This window comes from Apus apus, chromosome 4 (genome assembly GCF_020740795.1).
Source record: "Apus apus isolate bApuApu2 chromosome 4, bApuApu2.pri.cur, whole genome shotgun sequence".
In the NCBI taxonomy this organism is placed as follows: domain Eukaryota; kingdom Metazoa; phylum Chordata; class Aves; order Apodiformes; family Apodidae; genus Apus; species Apus apus.
Genome location: NC_067285.1, coordinates 15,312,345 through 15,338,915, shown reverse-complemented (window position 1 = coordinate 15,338,915; position 26,571 = coordinate 15,312,345). Strand labels below are relative to the sequence as shown.

The following is a 26,571-nucleotide window of genomic DNA, read 5'->3' as shown; positions in this document are numbered from 1 at the left end:
CTTTCCTACCATTTTTGTGAATTGTAATTCTTTTGGAAACAGAGAAATGTATCAGCTCCTTCTTCCCAAATAATGAAACTTCTCAAGAAAAGAGCTTGTAACAACTTGAAAATGAATGTATTTATTTAAAAATTTTCCATTCAGCACAAGCAACCCTAAAGGCAAAGGGCCTACATGAAAGATGCCCTGCGGGGCTGGTTGAGAAGCAACACTGACACTTGAAACTGAAGGCTAAGAGCCTGTCAATGTCTTAAACATAAATTATGCCAAGCCTAATCCACTGAATTCTGACATGGAGAAGTACAAGACTTGAATTCTCTGATGACATAATGCTACTTACTATCTTTTTTCTTTTTTTTTTTTCCAAGAAGAGGATGTTTAACCTACATGTGTCAGTTCAAATACTCCATGTATCTTGTATCTGATATAACACGATGTTAAAATTAAAACTCACTGTGGTAAACCAAGCAAATATAAATGAATCTGTCCTAAGAAGCCATTAAGTGTCTAAGTTACAAGGCTGTCAGAGGTCTTAAGTAACAGCTGTGATTAACCTGTTTCTTGTTTTGTTGTTCCAGACTTCGTTTTTTTACACACCTTTTAATTTACGTCCTGATCATCAGCTTAAGTAAGAGGGAATTGTAATATTGCATGACACAAAGCATTTTGAAAGCAGAAATAGTTCATCCCCTTTTCAAACACCTTAATAATTTCAAAATGCACTACCCATAACACCTGTAAACAAAAAAGTTAACAAATTTTTTTAAACACTTCTAAACACCTCCCAGTGCCACTATTTTATATTATATTCAGTAAAACTCCCAGTGAACATTTCAGAACTTACTCTAGTAGATATCCAAACTCATTTCATCCCAAGCACTTGCAAGGTACACAATTAGCTCAGTTTCACAAGCTCAAACATGTCTTAGCATAAGCCAGAGACAGGCTAAAATACCACAAGAACCTATGAAGAACACCGAGAAATTATGTGTGCAGAAATTATGTAGAATCCCTCTGAATTTGTGAACTAATATACAAAACTGTGTCAAGTAATTTTCAGGTATGTGTGACAGGGTTGTGTGTTGGCCAGAGCTTTGGAGCTCTGCCTGGTCCTTTTCATTGTTGCTTGCTCCCCAAAAATAACTCAGAAGTCTTTTGACTATGGAAGACAGAATAGAAATACAAATAGAAAAGGTTTTAATCCAGACTTTCTCCTGGGCATTGCTTCCACAGAGTAAGAGGGGGAATTTTGTATGGGAGTTTTTCCCCCCATTTGTTTGAGAATTGGTTTTCATAAATTCCTTATAGTTGGCTTGTATCAAAACCTGAAACATGCCTTGTGGTCTTTCAGAAACCTTTCTTGCCACCCGTTTGCAGCACAAAACAGACTCTGAGCACACTGAGGGGATTTCTTGCAAGTGAAACAAAGTTCAAGGTCTGCTCCAGGAACGCACCTAATGCCTTTCAGAAGGAGGGGATCATTCTGTCTGTGAGACCAGACTTCAGTGAGTCTAAAATTGCATAAAAAATCCTCCACATGCCCAAAGTATGTATAATGAAGTTCTAGAGCAAGCATTTAGCACTCCAAAGTAACAACTGAAAGCTCTCTAAGATGGACATCCTACCCTCAGCACCAGCCCTTCCACCCCAGGGATCCACAGCATTGCCTGAGTTGGAGCCCTGCACAAACGTCCTGGGCTCCAGATGCCTGCTCGCTGTCATCCCTCCTGCCTGGCTCCCAGGTACCTGGAAATCCCAGGCAAAGAGCAAGTTTTATCTCAGACATAATTTCCAGACAGATTAAGAGACTGTACCTTCTCATCCTCAAGGGTCATCTCAGCAGGTTTTGTATTTTACATAGCAATGAGGGAAAGGAAATACCTCCTTCTGGTCACCATCATCACCATCCTGGAAAATGTCACATGAAAGTACATGCAAAAGCACAGCAAATGATCAATTAATTTACTCAAACATTACTGAGATTCTGTGCTCAGCAGGACCTTACTGGAAACACTGAAAACCCATGACAACTGACTTCCCAAAAAGCCCTCCCTCTGACACCTTTGCCCTGAGGTCTACAGGCCATCCACTTAGTCAGGCCTGGGAAAGCAATACAGCCATGCTTTTGTTTATTAAGCACATCAGAAGCTATTGCCATTTTATCACATTACCCATGACTTCTTATGCATGAAAAGAATAAATTGTTTAGCCATCTCCCCTACAGCATGCACAAGAAATCCAGCATAACGGCTCTTCTTCGAACTACCATAATGAAAGAAAATTTTAATAATGTGGTAGGTAGCCTTAAAAATGCAATAGGACTGAAAGGAAGTGTAGATGAATCACTAAGCCTTCCCTCTGCAACTAAAGAGATATCCATTACTTACTTGAAGGATGGTATTTCACTACACAGTCAATATTGATCTGAATCTGTATTATATTTACCAATTTATTGCTTCCCTACAAGTGCCGCATCACCACCGCTCCCTCTCATTTTTCTTTTTCCTGTCCTCTCAAAAATAATAATCCTGCAATCCAAAGTCATACTTTTCAAACGAAAGAATTCAGAGACATGGCATTTGCCTAGAGGACTATAAGTTTGACTCAGTAAGGTGTATTTTTTTTATACTAAATGTCACTTCTGAACAACTTCATGTACCTTATTAGCACAAAAATGAAAGATCAAGCTATCAAAATACAATATGAACTTTGATTCTACAAATAATTTGTATCATAAAAATAAAAATTCTTTTTTTTTCAACTCCGCACCTGGAACAACAAATATAACAGACAAAAATGGCATAAATATAGCTTTAGACCCCACTACAGATTCTGGTAAAAGCTACAATTAAGTAAAATAGGGTACTCAAACCAGAAAACAAATACTATCGTATTGCATTTTCCTCACAGACTATACTATGCAAAACATTTCTTTGGGTCAACTTAATTTGTATCTTCAGTATCTTCTAAAATAGAAGATCAATTACTGTTATTTTTTTTTAATGGATCTTGACTTTGAATACTAGACTGCTTACAGAGAGCTGATTTCTCACTATAAAAATGGAAATTAAAAAGAATCAAGTACAATGCTATTACCTTGTAGTAAAGGATCTGCTGATGTATTTATGTCAGACTGATATGAGTTAGTTTCCCCTTTTTACATTCTTTAAAGTAAAATAAGATTTTCTTCACCTTGAAAGAACATAGAACATGTTCTGCACTCCGTGTTCTTGACAGCAGTCCCATAACTTTCAGTTATCGCTCTCGCCAGGCTCGTAATTTAAACGCCTAAATAAAACAGTGTACAACTGCTGTGTCCTGGGAAGAATTAAATTCAGAAATAGCTTAGCTTAAGTCATTCAATATCTTTTTATATTATTAGAAATCCCTAGAGTATAAATTCTACTACTCATGGGCCAGCTCCTGTTGTCAGTTTGTATTTTCTCAGCTTGGCTGTTGTCAAGATTTATTGACAATAATATTTGGATACATGCTCCATCAAAATCCCACATAAATACATACTGTATTTAATAAAATTGACAATCTTTGATCATATGTGCTGTACCATAAAACTGACACATACAGACATCATTAAGCTCATGTAACTTGGGAAGGCTTTTTCTGCAAAAATGCTACCTATTTGCAAAAATGTCAACAAAAATTTTTACCAACACCAGATCCCATTCTGATACTCTCGAGACACTGTGGATGAAGGGAAGAACTCTGACCAGAGCAAAGGAACAGCAGCTGCCTTTAACGCCTGCAGCATGGATACCATAAAACCATTTCAAGATCCTGCTACTGAATTCTGGCAAAGGACTTCCTCTTGAATACTTTTATAATAGTTTGCACATTGTCTAGGAAAGGCAGTCATGCAGTTTTAAGTTACAGAGGAGAAAAAAGCTTTCTGGGTTTAAGTGTTAAGTGTTTGGGTTTTTTTTTCTCTCTCCCCCAGAAGCTGTGCATCATATGCTAATTTCATTTCAAGTTATTAGTGGTAATGTTTTACACAGCAGAAAGCTGAAAGCTGGCTGCACTGTGAAACCTGTTCCAAATATCTTTACTTTACAAATTGAAGTAACAGGCACTTTACTGTCTAGAAAGCATTAGTGATTAAAGAATTACCAGCATGAAGATTTCTCCTTTCCTCTAATACATTGGATTATTCCTTTGAGTTTGAAATTTTGGTATAATATAATGTATAGACTTATACCTGTTACACAAGTGATTATCCATCAATAATTAAAAAATAATCCTAGCTTACATTAGAATTTACCAATTAATCCCCAGGGTGATTAATATGCTCTTTCAAACTGTTGTCATTTCAGTAAGTAAAACATGCCAATTTCATACACTCAAGCTGTAGCTGTAGGTTCTCCAAATGCAGACATGACTGAAAGCGTGAAAAGAAGACATCTGATATGTTTAGCCTGTCTTTATAAATTGTAACATACTACTTTCATCTTTGTATAAATTCTAACAAAAAATAGTAAGACAGACCAAGAAGAAATTTTTAATACAGCTAAAAAGTCTCACTAGTACAGGAAAGCAACAGTGCCAAATTAAAGAAATTACTTGTGCGGGTTTTTTTTAATTTAAAATACAGTGTACAGGGGAAGACTTTAAAAACAGCAGCTACTAAAACATTAAACTTAATGAGGAACTTAAAGATCAAAGGATGGTAGCATTCAAATCACAAAGCTCTTCATGACTTTCATCTCTGCAATAAAGCTGACTTAGAGCTATACTGGTTTTTAGTAGCATCCCTTTTATCAACACCCACCACCCAATAAAAAACCTACTGGCAGTAACAGACAGGGAAAACAGAAATACAGTTCATTAAAGAAGCATGCAAACACAGTCTGATTATTTTTAAACTGCAACTTCTTATGCCAATATATTTATTGAACTTTTTTTCAAACAGGTGAAGTGATGAGGATTAAATTTGAAGGAGAAATTGAATTAGATGGGTTACATGAAATAATAAACAAACCATTGAAAACACTAGGTTTGAAATCTCAAGAGTTAAGTTAGAGCTGGAATATTTGGCAGAATTCAAAGCAGAACTATTCACAGATGAAGTACACCTGGTGAACATGTTTGCCACTGTCAAGCCAAAAGAGACTTGGAAACAATCCAGCGTTGACTATTTCCAAATACACAGTGTACTGTTGCAAAGGCAACAAAATTATCTTGGTACTACCACGATCCTCCTTCCATACTGAAAAAACTAGTCACATTTTTACAACTATTATACTAGACTGGCAACTTGTCCTATATGGGAAGAAATCTTGTATAGATTCTTTTTATATTTATAAGTACGTATCCAGAAATACCTAAATCAGGAGTTGGTAGTGTACATATAAGTATCTATGAATACATAATAGAAGCAGATTTTCACCAGTTAATTTATTTTAATGTTCAGAAGAGACCAAAGCGATCATGTCACATAATGTAAAGAACCTCTCCCAGGAAATGCCACATCAAACCACTCACATATTGTTGAGCTTTTACAGTATTTGGTCTTAGTTTAAGATGCAATAATTACAGTTCCTATGTCTTCTAAAGGTTAATTACTCTCACTTAGATTTCCACTGGCATTCTTATTCTGAATACATTTGGTTTGAGTTCTCAATGGCTGTATCTCATTATTTTCCAAATTATCTTTTCTATCAAACATAATTATTCTATGTACACACCTATGGAACATGATCAAATAAGCTCTTAACCTCAAACACGTAAAAGAGATTTATCATAAGGCATTTAAAGATATAGCACATATTTTCTTGTTCTTAAATCATCCTTGAAATTTCAAGATACATTAACAACATCTTTTTCTAGTCATCTTTTTTCCAGTAGCTGCAAACAAAAGTAACATTTACTCCTTAATTCTGCTTTTTATTCCCTGCTTTCAGATCCAAGATGATATTATCGGTGCACTTTGAGTAGTATCACACCAGGAACAGATGTTTAACTGATTATGCACCATTATAATTAACTGCTTTTCAGTGACACAATTTTGGAACTGTTTTCTGGAACGTGCAAGCACAAACTACTTTCCTTGTTCTTGATACATGACAACATTCTTGGCTGTATTAAAATGAATGTTGACCTATTGAGTCTGGCTCACCAAGTGAACCCAGTTATTCTAAAGAACTGCCTCAGGCTGTAATCATTTCTACCGACCATGTCTTCTGAGAAACTTTGTTATTTTCCATCTGGATCATGAATAAACACATAGAGCAGTAACAAGGCAACAGGAGCAGGTCAGTCTGTTTAGCTCACTGTCTTGTTGTCGACAGTGGTCCCAGAAAAGATACACAAACAAAAACTACAGCAAGAAGCTCTGGAGCCAGTCTATGTGAGCCATGAATAATTACTTTTTATTTCCTATGGAACTCCAATCCAATAATTTGTTGTCTTCTCAGTCCTACACTATGGAAAACAGTGAATAACCTTTCCTATTCACTTTTAACATACCTATTTTCTTCCAGTCTCAGAGGAATAGTGACACATGCTCAGTCAGTCACAAAATCTACTAAGTTATTATTAGGATGTTATAGAGCTGTGAACTAAAGAATATACAGGAAGACAAAACTGAAGCTTAACTCATGTAGAGTGGCTATCATGGAGTCACACTGCAGTCTTTCTGAACAAATACACTGCCAGCATCAACACCAATCAAACTTACTTTTAACAGATTAAAAAAAAAATTAACAGATTAAAAATATCAACAAATAAAAGAAACAAATTGGCTAGCATTCTGTAAATTTTAAAGCCATTTACCACCACCAAAACTTATTTTCACTGGCATGTGATTCTCACAATTAAAAAGTTTTTTCTCTCAGTCATACCTTATTCTTTCCACAGTGCCAACAACTAAACAAGGCACAGAATATTGGCCTCAACACACAAGGATAATTGAAGATGCACTTATTGTTCAGGAATCAAGAGGGAAGCAGGAAAATCTATCAATCTGCCATGAGAAAAATAGGCTAACCAATGAGAAAGCTGACTTCAAGCTTTTATTCCTTTTTTATTAATTCAAAATGTTAAAAGCAGGAGTAGAGCTTCCTTTTTTTCCCCTAGAAGACCAATGCATTTTCCCACAGATTGAGTTAAATGTAATTACTCTGGTTATAAAAAAAAATTATCACTGCTTTTTTTCAAGAAGTTAATCACAAGAAAGCATACTATTAATAATATATTAATTTTACTTCTTGAAATGTCATCCCCCCGCTGCCTTTTAGCTTACTGACAGTACTAATCCAAACAAGAGAAAAGAGAACAACTAAAAAGTAGAGTCAGGGGTTCCCCCAGTGAAAACAGAACCCAGTCCATTTTCCTGAGTTTGATAACTGTGCCAGCTCTGGCTGAAACAAATCATAAAGAGTTATGAACTCTAGAAACTCAGAAATAAACAAAAGGAATCCATTCCTTGCCAGCACACAGTTGAGCTGTGGCATTTCTTGCCATGGGATGCTACAAAGGCAGGGAGCTGGCAGGGCTCTGGGGAGGGCTGGACCAGGCTGTGGAGGAACACTCCATTTCGGAAAATTAAATGCACAGGAAGTTCAAATCTGAGTTGGGATGGGGACTAGAAGATCCTTGTGGGAAACATCACACTGCTACTCTACCCTATGTGGCCATGCTTTAAATACTTCTAAACTAGACACAGGGCACTGGGCTACATCGTGGCTGTTAGGGCTGGTCCAGGACAGCTACTCACATATTTTCATCAATGATCCAGACTGCAGAAAATGGAAAGCTTTGTAACCATACACATCTCTAAAGTTTATGTATCATATTCTTACAGATTTTAAAGCTGTATTAGTAACTGAAAATTCATATGGAACAAAAAAGCAGAAAGTAAAAACAGCTGGGAAACCCATCTGCCCCAGTTCTTCAGCCTAAAGCTTCCGAAGAAGCTTTATTAGCTATTCCAATTTCAAAAAAAAAAGCAACAACGCAAAACAAAACAAAACAAAACACACCAGCCAACTCAAAAGACTTGTAGACTGACTAACCATATGGAAGCACTGGCTCAACATATAATTCAACACCACCATTTTGACAGCTACTTCCAGAGAAAAAAAACCCAACTTGACTTCAGTTCTATTTAATAAATTATTACTTGAGGGATTTTACTTGTTTAAAACAATCGCTCTGCCTCAGCTAAAGCAGTACTCTGGAAAGCTAACATTAAAAAATTATTTGCTCTAATCTATTCCAGCCTGGGGCTTGGCATCTAATCCCTCTTCATTACCAAAGAGCTTGGTAACCAAGTATTCCATTTGTGAAGCAGCCTTAATAATAATATCACATAGTTGACCTGAGTTCTTCAAAGGTACCTACAGAAAATAAAAAATGAAATAGCATTTAATTGCAGGGAGCTTGAAGCAACCAACTCCCTTAGTCTTATTAACAATAAATAACGAAGGGGGAAAAAAAAAAAAAAGAAAAAAAAGGATATTTTAAAGTAATTTTGTCCAATTATCAGTACTGCTACATTATTTATTAAAAAAAAAAAGTCACCCTAGTCAGCAATTCACTGTTTAACTGTGTAAAATTGTTATAAAGACCATTTTATGGACCAATGCATGAATGGACTAGTTATTAAATATAAGCACATATTAACTAATGAGAATTGTCTCAGAAATAATAGTTTAGTAGAAACAATTTTATAATGATAATCAATAAGAATGAAGTACTTTAAAGTGGTAACTTCATTTGTTCTAAATTCAAACCAAAATTTATTATTTATTTAGTTCTTACTGTTATTTTTTGCTTCATCAGTCTATATTGTTGACTCTACATTCTTATGTATAACATGCAGTTGTGCAGAATGTTGAGAGTATTATGAGTAATAAACAATAAATGACTATTAATGGGTTTTTTTTCCCCACAGTTTAATTGCTAGGAATTTCATTATTCATCCTTTAGAAGTAAAGGGTAGGACAAATAAAAGTGTTTGAAAAATTATTCTCTCCTTTTTCTGCAAATCTCATTGTTTCTTTTTCTGTTTAAACTGAAGACATTAGTGCTAGATTACCTGCTATAGTTCCATGAGGCTTGGCAAGTATATAAATATGCCAGGTAAATCTTTATTAATACAAACAGCAGTTGGCATTCATTTAATACACATGTTAAATCATAGCAATATATAAATTCATGTCATATCATTCTCTGATGTTTATCTCAAACATTGTCCTGCTCTGCTCTCCCTCATATATACTTAGCATTCTCAAAAAACTATCCTCAAATCCTAAGAACTTAATGTGACCCTATTAGCACTGTTGCTAAAGAAAGAAAAGGAAAGGAAAGCATGACCACAGAAAAAAAAAAAACCCAGCCTAGCAGATGGCTTCCTGCTAGCACTGAATGGACTTACATTCTTACCGAGAACCTCCTTCCACTAAAGGAAAGAAGTGTGGAATGGTACTTCCCTCCACCAAACTCCTAAATTATATAAACAAGGGAAAGAGCAGAGTAAATTTCTCAGTGTCTATTGTTACCAAACATGGAGGGAAAACTCCCCATAAAGAAACTAACTACTGTTCTTACTCGCACCAGCAGTTTAACAGCTCCCTGAATACCTGGTGTTGGAACTCCCATGGTTTTACTTCATTTTTAGAGCACCAGGTAATACAAATACCTTTTAATAATCATGATATGGTACTTTGAAGAGTCACCTAGAGCACAATATGACAAAATTTTATCCTTCTCCCTCTACAGATAATTATCTTGATATAGATAAGATGACATATGACTCCATCAGGGACTCTAGTAATAAATAATTCTAATGATGAAAATGTTGGTACAACACAATTCACAAAATGTGTACCCAACAGAAAAGCTTTATAATTGTGATGTTCATTGCTGAGGGAATAACGTATTGTTTTCTTCCAGTTGAGAGCATGCTTTGTTTTGTACATTTTGACTGTTTCCTTTTCTGCATCCCATATGTAGCATGGATGGAAAATTGTGGCTTTTGCAAAATTAGAATGGGTTTATCAACTGCTACTGCCATAGCTGAGAACAGTTCACTAACTTGATGTAATTAAAATAGAGCTATATGATAAATTTTAAATGTGAATAACCCCAGCTATATGACAGCAGAAAGGAACACAGTTCCTTAAGCTTAGATTTGCCTACATACTGAAAGGTTTAGTTTTCTCGCTCAAGAGCTACGAGAGTAACAGCACACAGAGATTTCATCCTCACCACTATATCTACCTTATACATACTTTGCAGTTTTTAAACAATGTGTCAATGTTGTCAAAGGTGTAGAGGAAAATGGAAATTAAGCTTTTCCTCTTCCCTTCTAAACAATACACAATTCTGTGGATGGAAAACAAATCTCATTCGTTCCAATCATCAGCAACATTTTTGGTAAGTCAATATAAAATTATTATTGGCACAATCACATGCAGAATTCTCTATTTTGCTGGCTGCAATTTTAGTGATAAAATCTGAAAGGAGGTTGAGCTGGAGATTCAAACATTTTTCTTGTCTGTAAGTTGTGTAATAAGGTCAAGTCCATCTGCCTGGCCCCAATTCCAGGCACTGCTGAACTCCAGGACTTAATTCAGATCTCTCTGAGGACCCATTTCGGTTCCACTCAGTAAGTTTAGAAGAAAAGCATAAAATGAGTCAAGGATCAAAGGTGATAAAGACAGACGTAATGGAGGCTTTTACAAAAGGAGTAGGAAATGGAAAGTGATGTAAGACTAAAGAAGAGTCAGTGGAGACCATGAGCTGGAAGTAGAGGCAGCAGCACAGAGCAGTGAAAGTGCAGAGGCTGAAGAGAAGGGGAACATGTAAGAGGAGCAAAAGCAGAGCTGATGAGGAGGGAGATAAGTTTTTTTCCTTTTCTGTAAATGCTTTTGCAGAGAACAAAAGTAATACATGCAAGGAGGAAACAAAAATAAGGTGCACATGAGAAGGAAAAAATAGAGAGAAGTATCAAAGTAATAAGATAATAACAAAATGAAAGTGAAGAATCAAAAGGTTCTGGAAATAGCAGCAGATGGTTTTATTCACAGAAGATGGTCCATGGAAGACACAGAGAATTCAGCATTTTTCTTAGCAAAAGCTCCACTGATTCCTGTTGCCAGGAAATTAATATATAGCAATGTTAAGTGTTTAATTCTTTCATTAAATCAAAGCTTTTCTCTAAATTTTCCAGGCCTGATTTAGTTACTACTAGTTTTAACCTTCCATTCTAGGATGTGTTTTGGTCTTTCCTCAAGTTACAGTACACATAAACCTTTATCCTCCGAATTTAAACTTCTGTCTACAAAACATGAACTCTTTGGGGCAGCCTGCCCCATAACATAAAGGAGTTTGTGCAGAGACATCATCTCGATTGCTATTAAAAGGAAGAAATCACAGTAATTCTTCAATAAACAAAGAGAATCATAAATGTCCGTAATTTGGATTTTGGAGGCCTTGACTTATCAGGTTACTTGAAAACCATAATGATACCTTCATAACAGAAAATCCACTAAACTCTATCTTGTGTTATACAAAGACTACAGTATATATGCTGAAAACGCATGCCAGTGCCTTTATACCTTCATGAGTTTTGATGAATAGCCATTCCAGAAGACAGTAATTCACCAAAGGAAATCTTAAAATATAAGTTTAAAAGAATTTGCTTACTTATGCATACCTATCAGCAAATCTAAATTCTATACAATCTAGGAATAAATCTCAGGTTTTAGCAAAGATTTATAGGTCTATGAGCATAATACCCATAAACCACCATGTGCTTACTTTATTGGCAAGAACAGTTTATACATTTGACATACTGCTGTTCAGATAAGATTATATCCAACTAAGTACAGAAACGAAACTGTCAACACATCTGTAAGACTATAAGACTATAATAGAAACTGCAAAAGCAGAGTTTTCTTATGACTAACCCTACTTTCAGAGCATTCCCAAATGAGTCCCAGGCATGAAAACACAGTTGGAACTGATTTTAAGAGAAGGGTGAAGAATGGCACATTGCCAGAAAAACAAGAACCAAGGCTGAACTGTGTGTTCCCTGTATTACGTAATTGCCAAAGTAGATCAAAAAAACTGTTAATATTATAAATAATACAGAGCTTTTAGCCAAATTCTATCTGGGAAGTCTAGAACTAGACAGCAAACTTGTGATTGATGAAAGTTAATTATAGTCAATTGGAGAAGCACATACCCAACCTTTTCATGTTTTGTATGCTTTTACTGCTGTGATGGTTTGGATGTCCTATCAGGAAGATGGAGAAGAAGGAAGCTTAGAAATCAACAGGCAATTTTTCTTCAAAAGTCTAAGTCAAACAGTGTAAACAGTGATCCTTGAAAACATGCACAAATACTATTAAGTAGCGAAAACTAGGCTGACAAAGCTCTAACTCTCAGATGTGCACAAAGGAAGTATGCAAGGCTCAGATAGATGAATACATGTTTCCTACTGGCTGTTAGGGCAGAATTTCTGCCTTGGTAAAGACGTCTGCCCTTTAAATTTCAGCCTTCTAATATAACAACAGGACAAAAGAAAGTAGTAAGAAAAGTACAGATTGATTATCTGGAACACAGCTGGATCCAACAGCTGCAAAATTTGCAATGACAGAGGGTACCAAGTGGAGAGCAAATTTGCATAAGAAAGTAGCATTACTCTGGCTACTTCTGCCCAGAACGTTTCTGGGTCTGTGCTAATGGCAAAGGAACAAGTGAGCTTCCAGAGTCACAGTGGTTAACATGACCCTGTTGTTGTGCAGCATCAGACAAATCAGTACGATTTGTGATTTTCTACCTCTAAAGATGCAGAAAAAGGAGAATGTATACATACAGTATTAAGCCTTTAGAGCTTCATTTTAATAACATTCTTCAGACCCTTTCCTTCTGGCTATTTAGACCCCTTATAACAAAGTCCTTTCCCTTTCTCAGCTCTCTCCCCAGACTCCATCACCTCCCCATCCACGTCTAACCTCGTATTTCACAATACTGTCAGTATATTTAAAAGGAGACAAGGAAAGAAAAATGTATTTTGAGAAAGCATTTCAGTATGTTTGTTATTTGTTTATTTATTTTTAAAAGAGCTACATTTCCAAATCTTTAAAGAACAGTCCATTTTAAGGGCTGACAGTACTTTGGTCCCAAGGGGTAGCAACCCATGGAGCTTCCTATAAAGGGAAATTCCACATACATAAATCACCTTCTCCTTGGCCACTACCTCACTGCAACAGATGAGAATACCTACACTTCAAAAACAAATTTCCGTTGCATATATCTTTGGATAGTTAAAATTAAATAGGCTTTATGAATAATAAAAAAAAAAAACACCAAACAAACAACAGCAAAAAACCCAAACAAAAATAAGAAGCCAGTGATATATACTAAAGCTCTTCCTGCTTAAGGCAAATGAGGTGAGTAGATAATCAACTGAAAAATTATACCATAAAAATCTCAACTTCATTTATGACTTCAATAGATATTAGGCATACATGACATGATAAAAGTCCATTCCTACATGTTTTGCTATCCTCACCTGTTTATTTTTACCTCTGGAATGAAACTACGTGTAAGATCACCACACTGAAAATTTCCAAATCTGCAGGAAAAAAGACTTTGTTTCTATATGGAAACCAAATTAATGAACTGTTCCATATAATAAAATAATTTTATCTGTTTCCAAAAATCTTCACAAACTTTTTTACTCAAAGAAACTTACACTGAGAACTTAAAAATCACCAGGAGGATACATGGCATTGTTTCACCTTATGACATTCACAGATGAGAAAGGAGCAAAGGGAAAGAATCCTCAGTGAGATTTGTAGAACTTTAAAAAGTTCATCTGTTGACTATTGAAGAAACCTTTATTGTATTTTGAACATTATTGGTGAAGAAAGTCTTATTTGCCTTAGCAGAATATTTTTCACCTTCCACCCATATTAAAACTAACCAGAATACCAATGTATCAGTTTACTAAAAGAAAGTCATAATTTGGAAGTGATTATAGCACTTCCTGGTATTGACAAGTAGACAAGAGAATTCAAGCTTAGACATTCTCGTTTTTGAAACAACACAGAAAAATAAAGTATTTTCTATTATGGCACTTCATGGACACTCTAGCTGAAACTATACCATCTATATCTATCAAATCTATATGCCAAATATCAAGGAAGATGAGTCTCGTATCTAAGAACTTTTTATCTCTAGTGTTTTTCTCTTTATTTTGGTCTCCCCAGTCATCTCTCCTCCAAGTCTTTTTTTCTTAGAATTTTGGAGATAGCATGTATAAATATGTATACAGACATAAATAATGGAGCAGGAAACTGGTTTTTTATTCTCTTTTTCTGCCACTTTCAGTGAACACAGGAAGCTGAACAAGGCAAAAATGTTTGTGAAAACCTTATAATGACAATTAGCCTACCTTCTTCAATAACTATGTTATTTACAAATTAGCAATGTGAGACCTCACACCAATAAAGAAAAAGATGTGAGTTTTAAGATGGGGAGATTAAACTACTGAATAATTTATTTTATTCATCCTGTCCTCAATTCTTGCTTTGTTTGCTTTGGCTAACTTGAACTCTAAGCTCTTTGGAACATAAAGAACATTTTTGTGATCTATTTTTACAGCAAGATGCTTCTGTTAAATAAACCAGATTGGTATATCCTAAATTGAACACAGGAGTGTAAAAAGCAAGACTGGATATGAGAAAAATACAGTAATATAACTTTTAATAAATTCCAGTAGACATGACATAAATGAATGCGATGTGAAAGTAATTTTGGGACAGAGAAAAGCAGGGCAATGCTGCTTTCAGAAGACTACTTAATGTTTGTAAAGTGCTTTGAAGATGAAAACCCCTACACAGGTATTATGGCTGTGGATTACCACTGGAGTCATGTAGTCTCACTGTGAAATTGAGAATCTGAGAAACTTGAGACAATGTCTGATTCAAAGTCAGAAAAAATGCAAGGATATAAAAATATTAAGAGTCCCGTATGATACAGACTTGCTATGAGCCATTCACTACTTTAAATTTTCTTCATTTCTATCATGACAGTTATAACAGCAGATTCCCATAGGAGTATCGGTGGGTAAAACTAAAAAAAAAACCAACAAAAAAAACACAGAAAAAAACCAAAAAGTATAAAAGTTGGAATTCCTTTTGAACTGAGGGAGGAAATAAAAATAGTGATGCTACTATGGTACTATGGGAAATTGATGGCATTTCCAAGTATATTCTGCCGAGTGACATCAAGACATTTATTGAACTGAGAACTTCTAAGACTAAAAGCATAAATGTTTTCACACCACTTGACGGGGGGGGGGGGGGGGGGTAGTATAGAAAACACATAACCTATCAATACACCGTTCAGTTTACATGGAATAAGTCATAAGAGAATCTAATCTGCTAATTCCTGAAATTTCAAATTATAGGAATTCCAAATTGCAAAAGTAGCACCACTATTCTTACTGTGATATTCCACATAGCCCAAGTTTCAGCAAGTCAGTCAAAAGTTTAACAACTAAAATTTCCATAGAAGAGTAATAAAGTTGGAAATAATCTTTTTATCTTTTTTATCTAGAGTTACACTTTAACAATGCAATCACATTGTAAAATGTTGTTTCAATATGAGAATTCCCAAGTATTCAACCATAAAGTCTAAACTGAGAAAACTGTATTATCCTGAAGGGATGACTCCTTCTTGTTGGGTCTATACTTCCATGGATACTGAGACTGAAGTGAGTAGATCCCATAAATCAGTGATACAATAGCCATATTCCTCATAGAAAACAAAAGCAGAGTAATTCCCTTACTCCACACACCTGCCTCAAGATGCAAGGCACAGAAATATATGCTGGAAATCAGTAAGGGCATGAATTGCTCTGAACAAGGTACACACAAATACTTTGTGAAGCTACATTTAATTTTTTTTCTCCTTTTTTTTTTCCTCCACATCAAGCACTTGAATCCTGTTTCCAAAACAGTAAAATAGTAAATAAAGGCGGGGTACAGAGTGCAGCAAAAAGATTTTGTGTTGATTTTGGTTTTTAGTATAAAGAGGAGAGGATAGTTGCTTTATCAGCTTACGTTCTGATTTTATTTCTAGTGTGATGGATTATTATCAGGAGCATCAGACAGTATTGAATAATTCTAATGTTCATATGATTTCAAAGAAACTGTGCAAACTTCACCAACTCTAAGCTGGAAAGAATTGGCCTGAACCTGTCAAGAATAAGCATTTTTTTCAATTACTTCATATGAGTTTTTAGTCTGAGTGACTGGGTCTGAAATACTTTCAGTAGCAATCCTTTTAGTACAAGCACACCATAAAGGGCCTAAATCATCAAACTCGGCCAAGGCCCACGATCATTTAGGTGCAAAAACATATTAAACCAACAAATCATAACTTCTTAAATAAGCTTCATTACCTATCATGTAAATGAAATGTTACATACCCACAGCCTCATCTCTTAGTGGCTTAAGAGATACAGCAGAGGTAATTCCTCTGTTATCTTTCAGAACAGTGGAAAGAGTTTGGCTTCAATCTTCCCTTCCAAAAGAGAACAGCACCAGGGAAGCAGCACCCCTAGGTAATAACTATGTATCAGAAGATTACTTAATCTGCCCCAAACCGCCCAAACTGTTTGTTACACTGTTTCATTAATAGTGCTACTGCAACTGAACACACATTCCTTTATTCACTTCTAGATTTCTTAATCGTTAAAGCAATCCAAAAGGTTATGTTCCATATGTTAAAGCTCTCTTCCTCTCTGTGGGCCCATAAACCTGAATGGAAGCAGGTAGCATCTACTAGAACATTCTCTTTTGCCTAAGTCTTCCATGCAGCTATAAAAACAAATGCAAGAGTGTGAGAGCTTGGGGTTTTTTATCATTATTTTCTGCAGCTGGCCACATCTCCCAAGTGTAATTTAATTAATCAAAACCAGTTTCTCCTGGAAAATCTTTAACACGTTCAATCGAACTGTCATCTGTATGTTCCAGCTACTGAAAATGATTATGTCCCTAACACAGATTTTAAACTTCTTTCCTTTTTACCTTCAAGATCTAGCCTTAAATTGACTTAATGAGAAGAAGATTAAAAACTGAGAAGACTGATTGTAAAAGGAAGGGGTAGGTTAAGGTAATACATCATATTTTATATGTCCATATGAAACCAACAAAAAGCAGTAGTTTGTTTTATATCAACTAACGACAACTAATGAGCTCTCAGGTCAATGGCTATTTGTAATTAAGTTTTTCAAAAATTAACATGGTATCTTTCTAATGAGTATGAGCAAGTGTTGCCTGCAACACGCATGTCTAGGGTGATAGCATCAAGTTTGCTACTGGTGCCTTAAATCATACACATAACTGAGCAAATCCACCTACCACTTCAAGCATATCACCTGCCCACTCATGTTTTCTCACTTCTGTTTCCAATTCAATTTCTTTTCATTACAGCAAATACATACTTCTGTTGAGATTATGGTCAGCTGGATTAATCTACTGGTACTTATCTAATTAAAATAAATGTTTCTTTAAAAAAGAAAATGTAAATAGAGTTTTGTAAATGTACACTTAAGAAGGAAAACCTTTGCAGACATTATGAGTGAAAGAGTTTCTACAGATCTTTAACCAATGGAAAAAAAAAAAAAAATTTAAATCTGCATGCCCAAAATGTCAATATTTTATGCCTTTGGGGAGTACAAACTATATAGCCAGTTATAGAAACTACAAAAGTAGAAGTGAATTTATCACCTAGGCTAAAACTTCTGTTAATGTAACACTTCTATTCTAAACCAGTCTATTAAAATTTAGCAGAAAGTGTAGTTATTATATCTTGTATATTAACAAGCAAAAGTTTTCCAAATGAATAATCAACATAGTTAATCAGCATCAAGTCACCTAACAGTTATAGCTAAAACTGAACTGAATCATAAGCAGCACATCTGTATATTTACAATCACAGGCTGCCCAGACATTACAAATTACTATCTTTACCAGTGGTCTCCTGAAACTGTTGACTCAAAGAAAATGCAGTGAACAGTAGAGATGTTCACAGCAGGAATTTTCAACAGAACTAAATTGAACACTAAAAGATCTGTTGATAAGTGCATGATCTAAAGGTTAAATGTCACAAGCTATCACTGCTTGGGTCCATTACAGGGACATCACTTTCACCTATACTTAATGCTACAGTTACAAGAAGTTGCACTAGTTTGCTTACAATACATGCCATTTCTTCAAGTTTAGCTACATGCAACGGGCAACAAAACATCATAACTTATTTCCAAGACATTTAGAGGGGGAGGAAACAAAACGCCAAGCTGTAAGTCAGTTTCAATTACCAGGCAACTCAGAACAATATCAGAGATTGGGTCGTTTCAAATTGTTGTACACAAACTCTTGTTAAAAAAAAGGAGACAGCAAACCTCAAACTTTATTTAGAGGGGATGGGAGAGAAGGGGAAAATCATTTAATTACACAGAACTCCAGAAGGCAGTGCACCACTCATTTATTGCCCGGATAGCTTGAGCCCATCCCACCGCCAGCGGAAAGGTGCACCAGCGAGCTCCATCAGTTCTGCTAGCACTGACATTTTCCAAACCACCATACCCAGCCGCATGCAATTTACATCAGGGTAAGCCCCAGCTTCTCCAGCTCGACCTAAAAGCCAGCAAGAACTTCCAAACTGAGTGAGAAAGAAAAAGAAAAACAAAACAAACCCAAACCATAAACTCATACTTTTTAAAAGCCGGGGCAGGGTTATCCTCCGCGCAGAGCGGTTCCGCCCGCTCCTGCGGTAGCGGTCGGGGCGGCAGCGGGCACAGCCGCTCCGAGGAGACCTCCCTCGCAGAGGGGTGCGGGCCCCTCACCCCAAACCCCCTCCTTTGGGGCACCCCCCGCCCGCACCAGCGTCTCCCCGCAGGGGCATCCCGGGGCGGCAGCCGCCAGGTGCGCGCTGCCCCGCGGTCGCGCTGCCCCGCGGGCCGTACTCACAGGGACACGGTGCGGTCGGGCAGCACGGAGGGCTGCAAAGTTTCCACCAAGTCACCGCCGCTGCAGACCACTTTGATGCGGAGGGCCGGGCGGCCGGGCCCCTTGCCGCGCTCGGCAGCGCAGAGGCAGCGGTCCACGATGAGGTCGGGGCAGTTCCTGCTGCCCCCGCACAGCCCCAGCACGGCGGCCACCAAGCAGAGGCGGCGGCACAGCCCGCGCATGCTGAGCCAGCGAGCGACCCGCCAGCTGCCGCGCTCGCCGCTCCGCGCCGCGCATGGCACGCGCCCCTCCGCGCCCCTCCGCGCTGCCCTCCACGCCTCCTGCGCCCACCCCGCCCCGCCGCGCCTCTCGTGCAGCCGGCTGCGCTCCGAGGGGACCCCCCTTCCTCCTCCTCCGAGGAGCCGCCGCTCCTTTCCTGCCGCAGCCCGCGCAGGGGCGGCGCTGGGCGGACCCCGCGGCGCGCAGCCGGCCCCTCCTGCCGCCACCCACCGGGAGCTTCCCCCCAGCGCCCCGCTGGCTCCGCAGCCCGGGGGAGTTCCCTGGGTGGCTGCTACCTGCGCTGAGCTGCGGGACTTTCAGCCCGCCTTGGGTGTCCGGTAGCTGGGGAGGAAGAGAGAGATGCGCCAAACACGGGCTGCAGTGCAAAGCGGGTGCGACCAGCCCAGGCACAGAGTGGGAAATCAGGAGCTGGAAAAATTGAGTTGCGAATCAAGTTTTGAAAATAGCCATCGTTCCTAGAGCTCCACAGAAACGTGTGCGCAAAAGTGCAGTTCACACCTACACTGGTTGGAAAGGAGTTTGCGGCCATGGGCAAAGGTCAGTGTAGACCAAGAGACAGGACAGTCCTGCCATGTCTGTACTGACCAGCCAACCACTGCCATCAGAGAGGGCCCATGCAGTTAGCTGGTTTCAGACACCTCAGAGAATGCTGTGGACATGACCTAAATCAAACCTTTGATCTGTAGTCAAAGACTGCTTCATCATTCAGGTCAACAAGCAGATTTCTTTCTTTTCTACTTGTGCTTGTACATTACTTGTGGCACTTTATGACTTCAGACTGTGCTCAGCAGTGTATTATGTGAGATGATTAGTAGCTCTTAGGGCACATTTTCAGCATCAACTGCATCTACCCTGGGTTGGTTCGTTGTTTTTTTTTTGCTGAAAATGGACAAACATTCCAATTTGTAACAGGCACTTGCATTTTCAATGGACTTTTACAAAAAGAGCAAGTTCCTTGCCTTTCCTTACTCAACAGAGACTCACAACACACATTTTCATTGCAGGATCTAGGCCAAAGTTAGGAACTGCCTGCTATGGCTGTAAAACTGTTTTGAGAAATTGCTAGGTTTTTAAAAAACAATATTGTATTATAGTCCCTTGAGGAAGATTTGTCTTTCACATTTATAGTGCCTGTTATTACTGCATTCTAATACCCAATTGGAGCCTTTAGGCAGTAAGTTTTTTAATAAACTGATAGAAGGGTTAGTGCCCTAGTGAAATTCCAGGCTAATAGGAACTTTCTCAGGACCAATCCTTTTCTGTGGAGTTGTTGATGTAAAGAACCATAAATTCTACAACCTCTGATCTTTTATTTTTAAAAGCAAAGTTGTGTAAGGCTTTCTGACAGACAGCAAAATGAACTGTGTTACATGAGATCACTCAACACTGTAATGGTTGGTTACTGTTCTTTATCATACAGAAATCCGATGTAGCATTTAAATTTGCACGTGCTTTTTAGTTTAGAAAAATCATGTCTGATCTACGCTTGTTTTGAAAGCAAAAGTGGAGTATACACATTGAGATGTAGTGTGGATTTTATTCAGTGTTAACCTTGCTGAGAAGGAATGGAATTTTTTAGTCAAACTCAGCCCTAAACACATGCTATCAGAGATTTAATATTTTTTCTAACTCACTGATCCTGAAAGTTTTTTTTATTAATATTGTTTTATTAAGGAATAAGAAGGTTTACAGTTACATTGAAACCATCTATCAAATCCTACAGTAAAGGTTTAAAAGGAGCTGTTATTCCTACATTAGAGGTGAATAATAATGAGAATTTCCTCTCCAGTTCCTAATGTGTCTGATCCTTTTTTTTTTTGTTTGCTCTATTAGAAGTAAAAGAAGAAGAATCTTGGTCATCTTCCCTCTCCTTCACTATTGTCTTCAAATATGACAGAAGTCAAATTCTTATGATGATGTAAAAGCACAGATGATGGTTCCTACCCTGAGATCTCACAGTCTAAACAGGTCCAATTGAAAATATACCTACAAAGCTTGGTACTGCTGCTTCATTTCTCACTAGCCAGGACAGCAGAACCTTTAGTGTTTGCAGTAGCTAACCATTTTCCCAAACTTTGGAAGACATGACTTCAACCTGCTCAGGATATACAAACAACTGCATTCCCCATGTGTTGAGAAGGCTGTATAACTCCAAACTCCCTTGTAAAATGGCAGGAAAAAAAATATTTGTGACACAGCAACTCGAAAAGCAGCCAACATTGCACTATGTTTGGGTTCCAAATCTGCCAGTCTTAGACAAGACGTGTACCTACAGCGTGGGTGCCTTTGGACACTTAGATAGCAAATAGCATGTCATAGGGGATGAGCTCCTTAGCTGGGTTTTGTTGTATGCAAAAATAATTATCACTTTATATTAAAGTCAAAGCCACTTAGAGAATTTAGGTGACTGTGCTGTTAAATAGAACCAAGTCCAGATTTTTTAATTTATAGTCGACCTCAGACCCTTCAATTTCTCTCCAATCTTTTTAAATCTAGCCCAAGGTTATTGCACAAGTATATTAGAAGGAACACACTCCAGAATATGTCTCCTTACTGTTTTCTCTCTTGGTTTGGTCAGCAATCAGAATGTCATGTGTACACATCTCCTTATGTTCACACAGCCAACTGGGGGAACTTAAGAAACACTACGAAGTCCTAGAATGTCAAGTCCTGCTCAGATGAACTTCCTGGCAGACAGAAGCAAGACCAGAGATTCACTTGAAATATCTTATAATTTTAATACTCTCATTACAGTTTAGTTCTTGCTTTAGTTACTTGATTCAATTATAGAAGTGAAGGATAAATTTTCTTAGATCTGGGAAGTAAGAAAATGACTGTATGTGGCTATTTTCTTTGCATTTTTAGTTCTGTGCATCAAAAGTCTTCAGAATTTTTGGGTCTGTCTATGCATGCACCACAACAGTACTTGACAGGGATATTTTATCCTATGACTGAATGTGTCTGTGTTGAAAAGGAATGTAAATAATTAAATGGTATTAGCTTGAATGAAGATGAATAATATAAAAATGAATCAGATGTTAGCAATGCAGGTGATTTATTGAACTACAGATTTACATTAAATTTAGATCATGTTCCCAAGCACAAAACGGCAGCAGCACCTGCTTAGCATCACAGGACATTACACAGCAATTAAGTAACGAGAATGTGTTATACAATAATAGGAAATATGGGGAGGAAGAATGTAAATAAGTCCATTTTAATTTTGTCAGGATTTCCAAATTTTATGTTAGTATTGGAAGAAAGCCATGGAAACTTTAATAACCACAAACTATCAGGCCTTTTGTTTTATTTCTTAGCCAGTAGTTGGCACTCTATCAGCTCTCTAATTCCTTGAACATTGACCCTTTATTGACAGTAGTGAAACAATGAGTCTTTCACTCATTTCCTCCAACACCTTAGCACCCAAACACTGTTATCCCATCATGATTCTATCTTATGCTACTTGTCTATCAGCCTAGCCCCATGTTATGTCTGTAGTCATTGCAATGAAATTATTTAACAGAAAAAAAAAAAAAAGCCTAAAAGAAATTTGGCCTAGCAAAAGTATAGGTAAAATAACTGGGAGCAGGTTTCCACTGGGACAGTTCTGTGAAAAGACATTATTTGAAAGGCAACAGAGAAAAAAAGCAGAATGGATATAAGCACACAGTACAATATTCACAGAGAAAGGACCCAATGATTTTTAGCTTCACACATAGTGAGCTAATACAAGAGTATCAGAAGAAGGATAGCCCTGTTCCATAGAGAGCTCACACGTGGCATTGGCAATCTCAAAACAAAGATAATAAAACAATAAAAGCAAAGCTGTTCAGATTTGTTACTAATCACTCTAAGTAATTGCATAAAACTGAGTGCAGAAACAGATGCTCAGCAGAAAGGTCCTGAATCTATTTCACAGACTGAGTAATTTGTTAAGGAAAGGTGGAAAGTGAGTCATTCAGGATTGGAGCAATCAGAGGCAGGAATCATGTACTGAGGGAACAATGCTGTGTTAGAAAGAACAGTCAAAACAGGATTTCCATTTCTGCTATTCTACATCAGCAGAATCAGAAATACCTCCATATTGTTTTTACATCAAGGAATTATAACCAAAGACACCCTCAAATAGCATTGCATTGTTTTCCCTCCACTTACAGTCTGCATCATATTAACAATTATAAATATAATCTTGTATCTGAAGTCAAAATAGTTTTGATCACTTCTATCCTTGCAAATTTCCTTGCAGGTTTCTGAAAAAGTTGCATTGGACTTTTCATTGAAATAAGGAGGTCCTTGAAGTTAGAGACTTCTTATTAAAGGGGGGAAAAAAAAAAAAAGGAAAAAAAAAAAGGAAAAAAAAAAAAGTTACTTTATTTATGTATTCTGTAGCAGAGCAAAGACCAATGCAATGTAGCTCTAAAGTTCTACTCAAAGGATCACAAGTTATCACTGGGGAGTGGAATAATTATCACCAAACCATCAACAGTGAAATAAATAATATTTAGAGGAAAGAACTTGGGGGTTAGCTGTTTCTCAATGCTGAGTTGAGCTTTATTCCAAGCTACTGCCAAATAATAAAAACTCTCTTTCCCCCCAAAAAAAAAAAAAAATCATACATATATGGGTGTACCACATGCAACTCTGACAGAGTCCTTCAGCTGCCTCAGAGAACAGATTGATTTTGTTCAGAAATGCTATTAATGACACATATTTTTCAATGTTCTAGCCTTCATCTCTTCATGCTGTTTTATTTACTTGCACAGTAGCAGAAGAACAATACTTTTGCCTGGTCAGTCAAAGGAGAAGCAGCTTTTTTTAGCTTTATACCTTCTGAGGTCTCACATAGGGTAAGGCTCATACTGCAAAACTGCACTGAAAATTGTAATGCTGTCTTGTGGAAGGCAGAGCAGAAAGTAAAGAGGAGACAGCCACTGCCTTTTGTCCCACATCTGCAGGCATCTGTTCCTACAGGAATGCAAGGCTTTTGGGAGAGTCACCCTCTTACTCTCATGTGTTTTTAAGATGCACTGAGAGGACATATTTTTGGGTGTCAATGTAAACATGCCAGTGTTTCTCAGTGCTGTTCATTCCCAAGACACATGAGAAATGAGTGACTTACTATCATGCCTTGTATCAGAGAAAAAGGGAGAGAAAAATACAGAAAAACCGAGCACCCTGAAAATTGAGTATTTTTCAAATAGAGAGCTATTCAAGCTTTATTTTCCTGTAATACAAAAATGCTTTTTCTCTGGCATTTCTTCCTGCATAAAGGAGGTCAAAGGAGTATTTTCCACACCTTCCTGAATTGTGAAGATCTCTTAATACCCTACTTTGTATTTCTAGAGGTGGCAAGTTAGGTATTCTCTGCATTGCCAAAGAGACATAAAATGGTAAGTTCTAAGCAAGTTCTGGAAAATTACAGTTGTTGAAGACATAAATCTCAAGGGTAACACCTCTTTGTGTCACTTCATTAATGGACTTTAAATACCCTTTTCAGCAACTGTTAATGGAGTTTGAAGCACAGCCAGAGAATGCCAGAATGATTTATGTCAGAAGGGAGCTCTGGACATCACCTGGTCCAAGTCCCTGGTTAAAACAGGTTCAAAAGTACCTTTGGTTGCTCAGGGCTTGTCCAGTGACATTTTGAATTACTACACAGATGGGGTTTTCATAGCCTCAGGGCCCTGCTCCAGAGTTTTGCCACCTTTGCTGCACATTTATTTATTTATTTTCCTTAGGTCTTAAAATAATTTTCCTTGCTGCAGGTTTTATCTATTTCCTCTTTCTCTTTTGTTGTGTACATCTGGAAGGAAAAAAAAATAACAAAAAAAAAAAGTCTAGCTGCCATATTTACTACAACTACCCATTAGATAATTGAAGACAGCATTAAGATCCTCATTTTGCTGTCTCTTCTCCAGGCAGAGCAAACCCTCATCTCTCCTCTCCTTTATATGTCAGATGCTTTAACCCCCCAGCAATCTCACAGACCCTCTGATGAATTAAAGTCAGTTTATAAATGTCTTTTTTATGACTGTACCATCTTGTGACAATATATGAACAGTGCAAAATAAAAGTAGTTATTACTCTATTATTTCCTTGCTTAATCAACTTAGCGGCAAGGATATTCAGCAGATTTCTGGGTTACTTGCTATCACTCATCTAGTGAATTGAAATTTTATGTTAACCTAACATGCACTTCACTTCTTGCTGTTTTGTTCGCTTCTAGCAGAAAAGGGAAAAATAACAAGTTGTAATCTGAAAGACAATTATTAAAATAAGAACCTCATTATACAATAGATGCCTAAGGTAGGCAAATGTTGTGTTACCTGTTATATTTTGTCCTTGTCATTCAGTTATGTGAAATCCTATCCAAATGCCAACAGCAGCATTACAAACAAGATTTCATGTATCCCTAGTGGTTCCTATAACTAACTTCTTTGTTTTTAAATGGTCAGTTGAAAACAAATGACAAATATTAAATTAGAACTTTCATTTATACATGGACAGATTTTTAAAAAATAAATTATATCGTGACTTGAGCCAATTTTGTAGAAGATTCAAATAAATTAATGTTTTGTGGCCAAGTTAGAAAGTCCACTGATAGAATTCCTAACATGAAAAGCCAATAAATCCCCCTACCACTAGCAGTTGCACAACAATTCTGTTAATATCAATAATCCCTCAGTCCAACTAAATTCTAACATGCTTGCATCTTTCTCTAAATTCCTTCTGTCAAGTTTCTGTCCCTGTTGCTTTACAAGCAGAAGTCACATTATTTTCTGTCTGCATATTCTCATTTTCCTTTCATTTCCCACTTCAAGCCATTTGAAATTGTGTCAGTCACTAATACATAGTATTTATTTCAAGTTCTCTCACAGAGTTCATGTTTTCCTTAAGTGTTTCTTTGCCGAATTTAAAGATGGTTTAGAAACGAACCTTGCCTTCCATCAGGTGCATGCCTTCTTCCATCTATTTTCAATAGATTTGTCAGTAATTTTTTAGTGTGCTTTTACATGTCTATGCATTCTCGGAGAATTGCAGTGTTGCCTTGGTCTCCCCAAACACAAACATCAATAATAATGCATGCTCTCTATAATATTTTAGTCATCATCCTGTGTTTAAGAGTATTATGTCCTTTTATATCATTTGTCTTGAAACTTTCAGAAAGGAAAACCTTCAGTTTTAAAATAAATCAAAGTTCTATGTACCTACAGTGCAATGTACAGAAACAGCAGCAAATGCCCACCACAAAAAAGCACTTACAAGAAACGGTATTACAGGCATG

The 26,571-nt window shown here is 37.2% G+C and overlaps 1 protein-coding gene across 1 annotated transcript in view; it reads right to left on the bottom strand.

The window, feature by feature from the left end:
* Positions 1 to 19,310, bottom strand: part of ADGRA1 (adhesion G protein-coupled receptor A1) — a 258,712-nt gene extending 239,402 nt beyond the window's left edge. Inside the window, exon 1 of the mRNA XM_051618700.1 lies at positions 19,008 to 19,310. Coding sequence (XP_051474660.1) covers positions 19,008 to 19,228 — 221 coding nt within the window. The 5' untranslated portion in view covers positions 19,229 to 19,310. The remainder of the gene's footprint in view (positions 1 to 19,007) is intronic.
* Between the last annotated feature and the right edge of the window lie 7,261 nt (positions 19,311 to 26,571).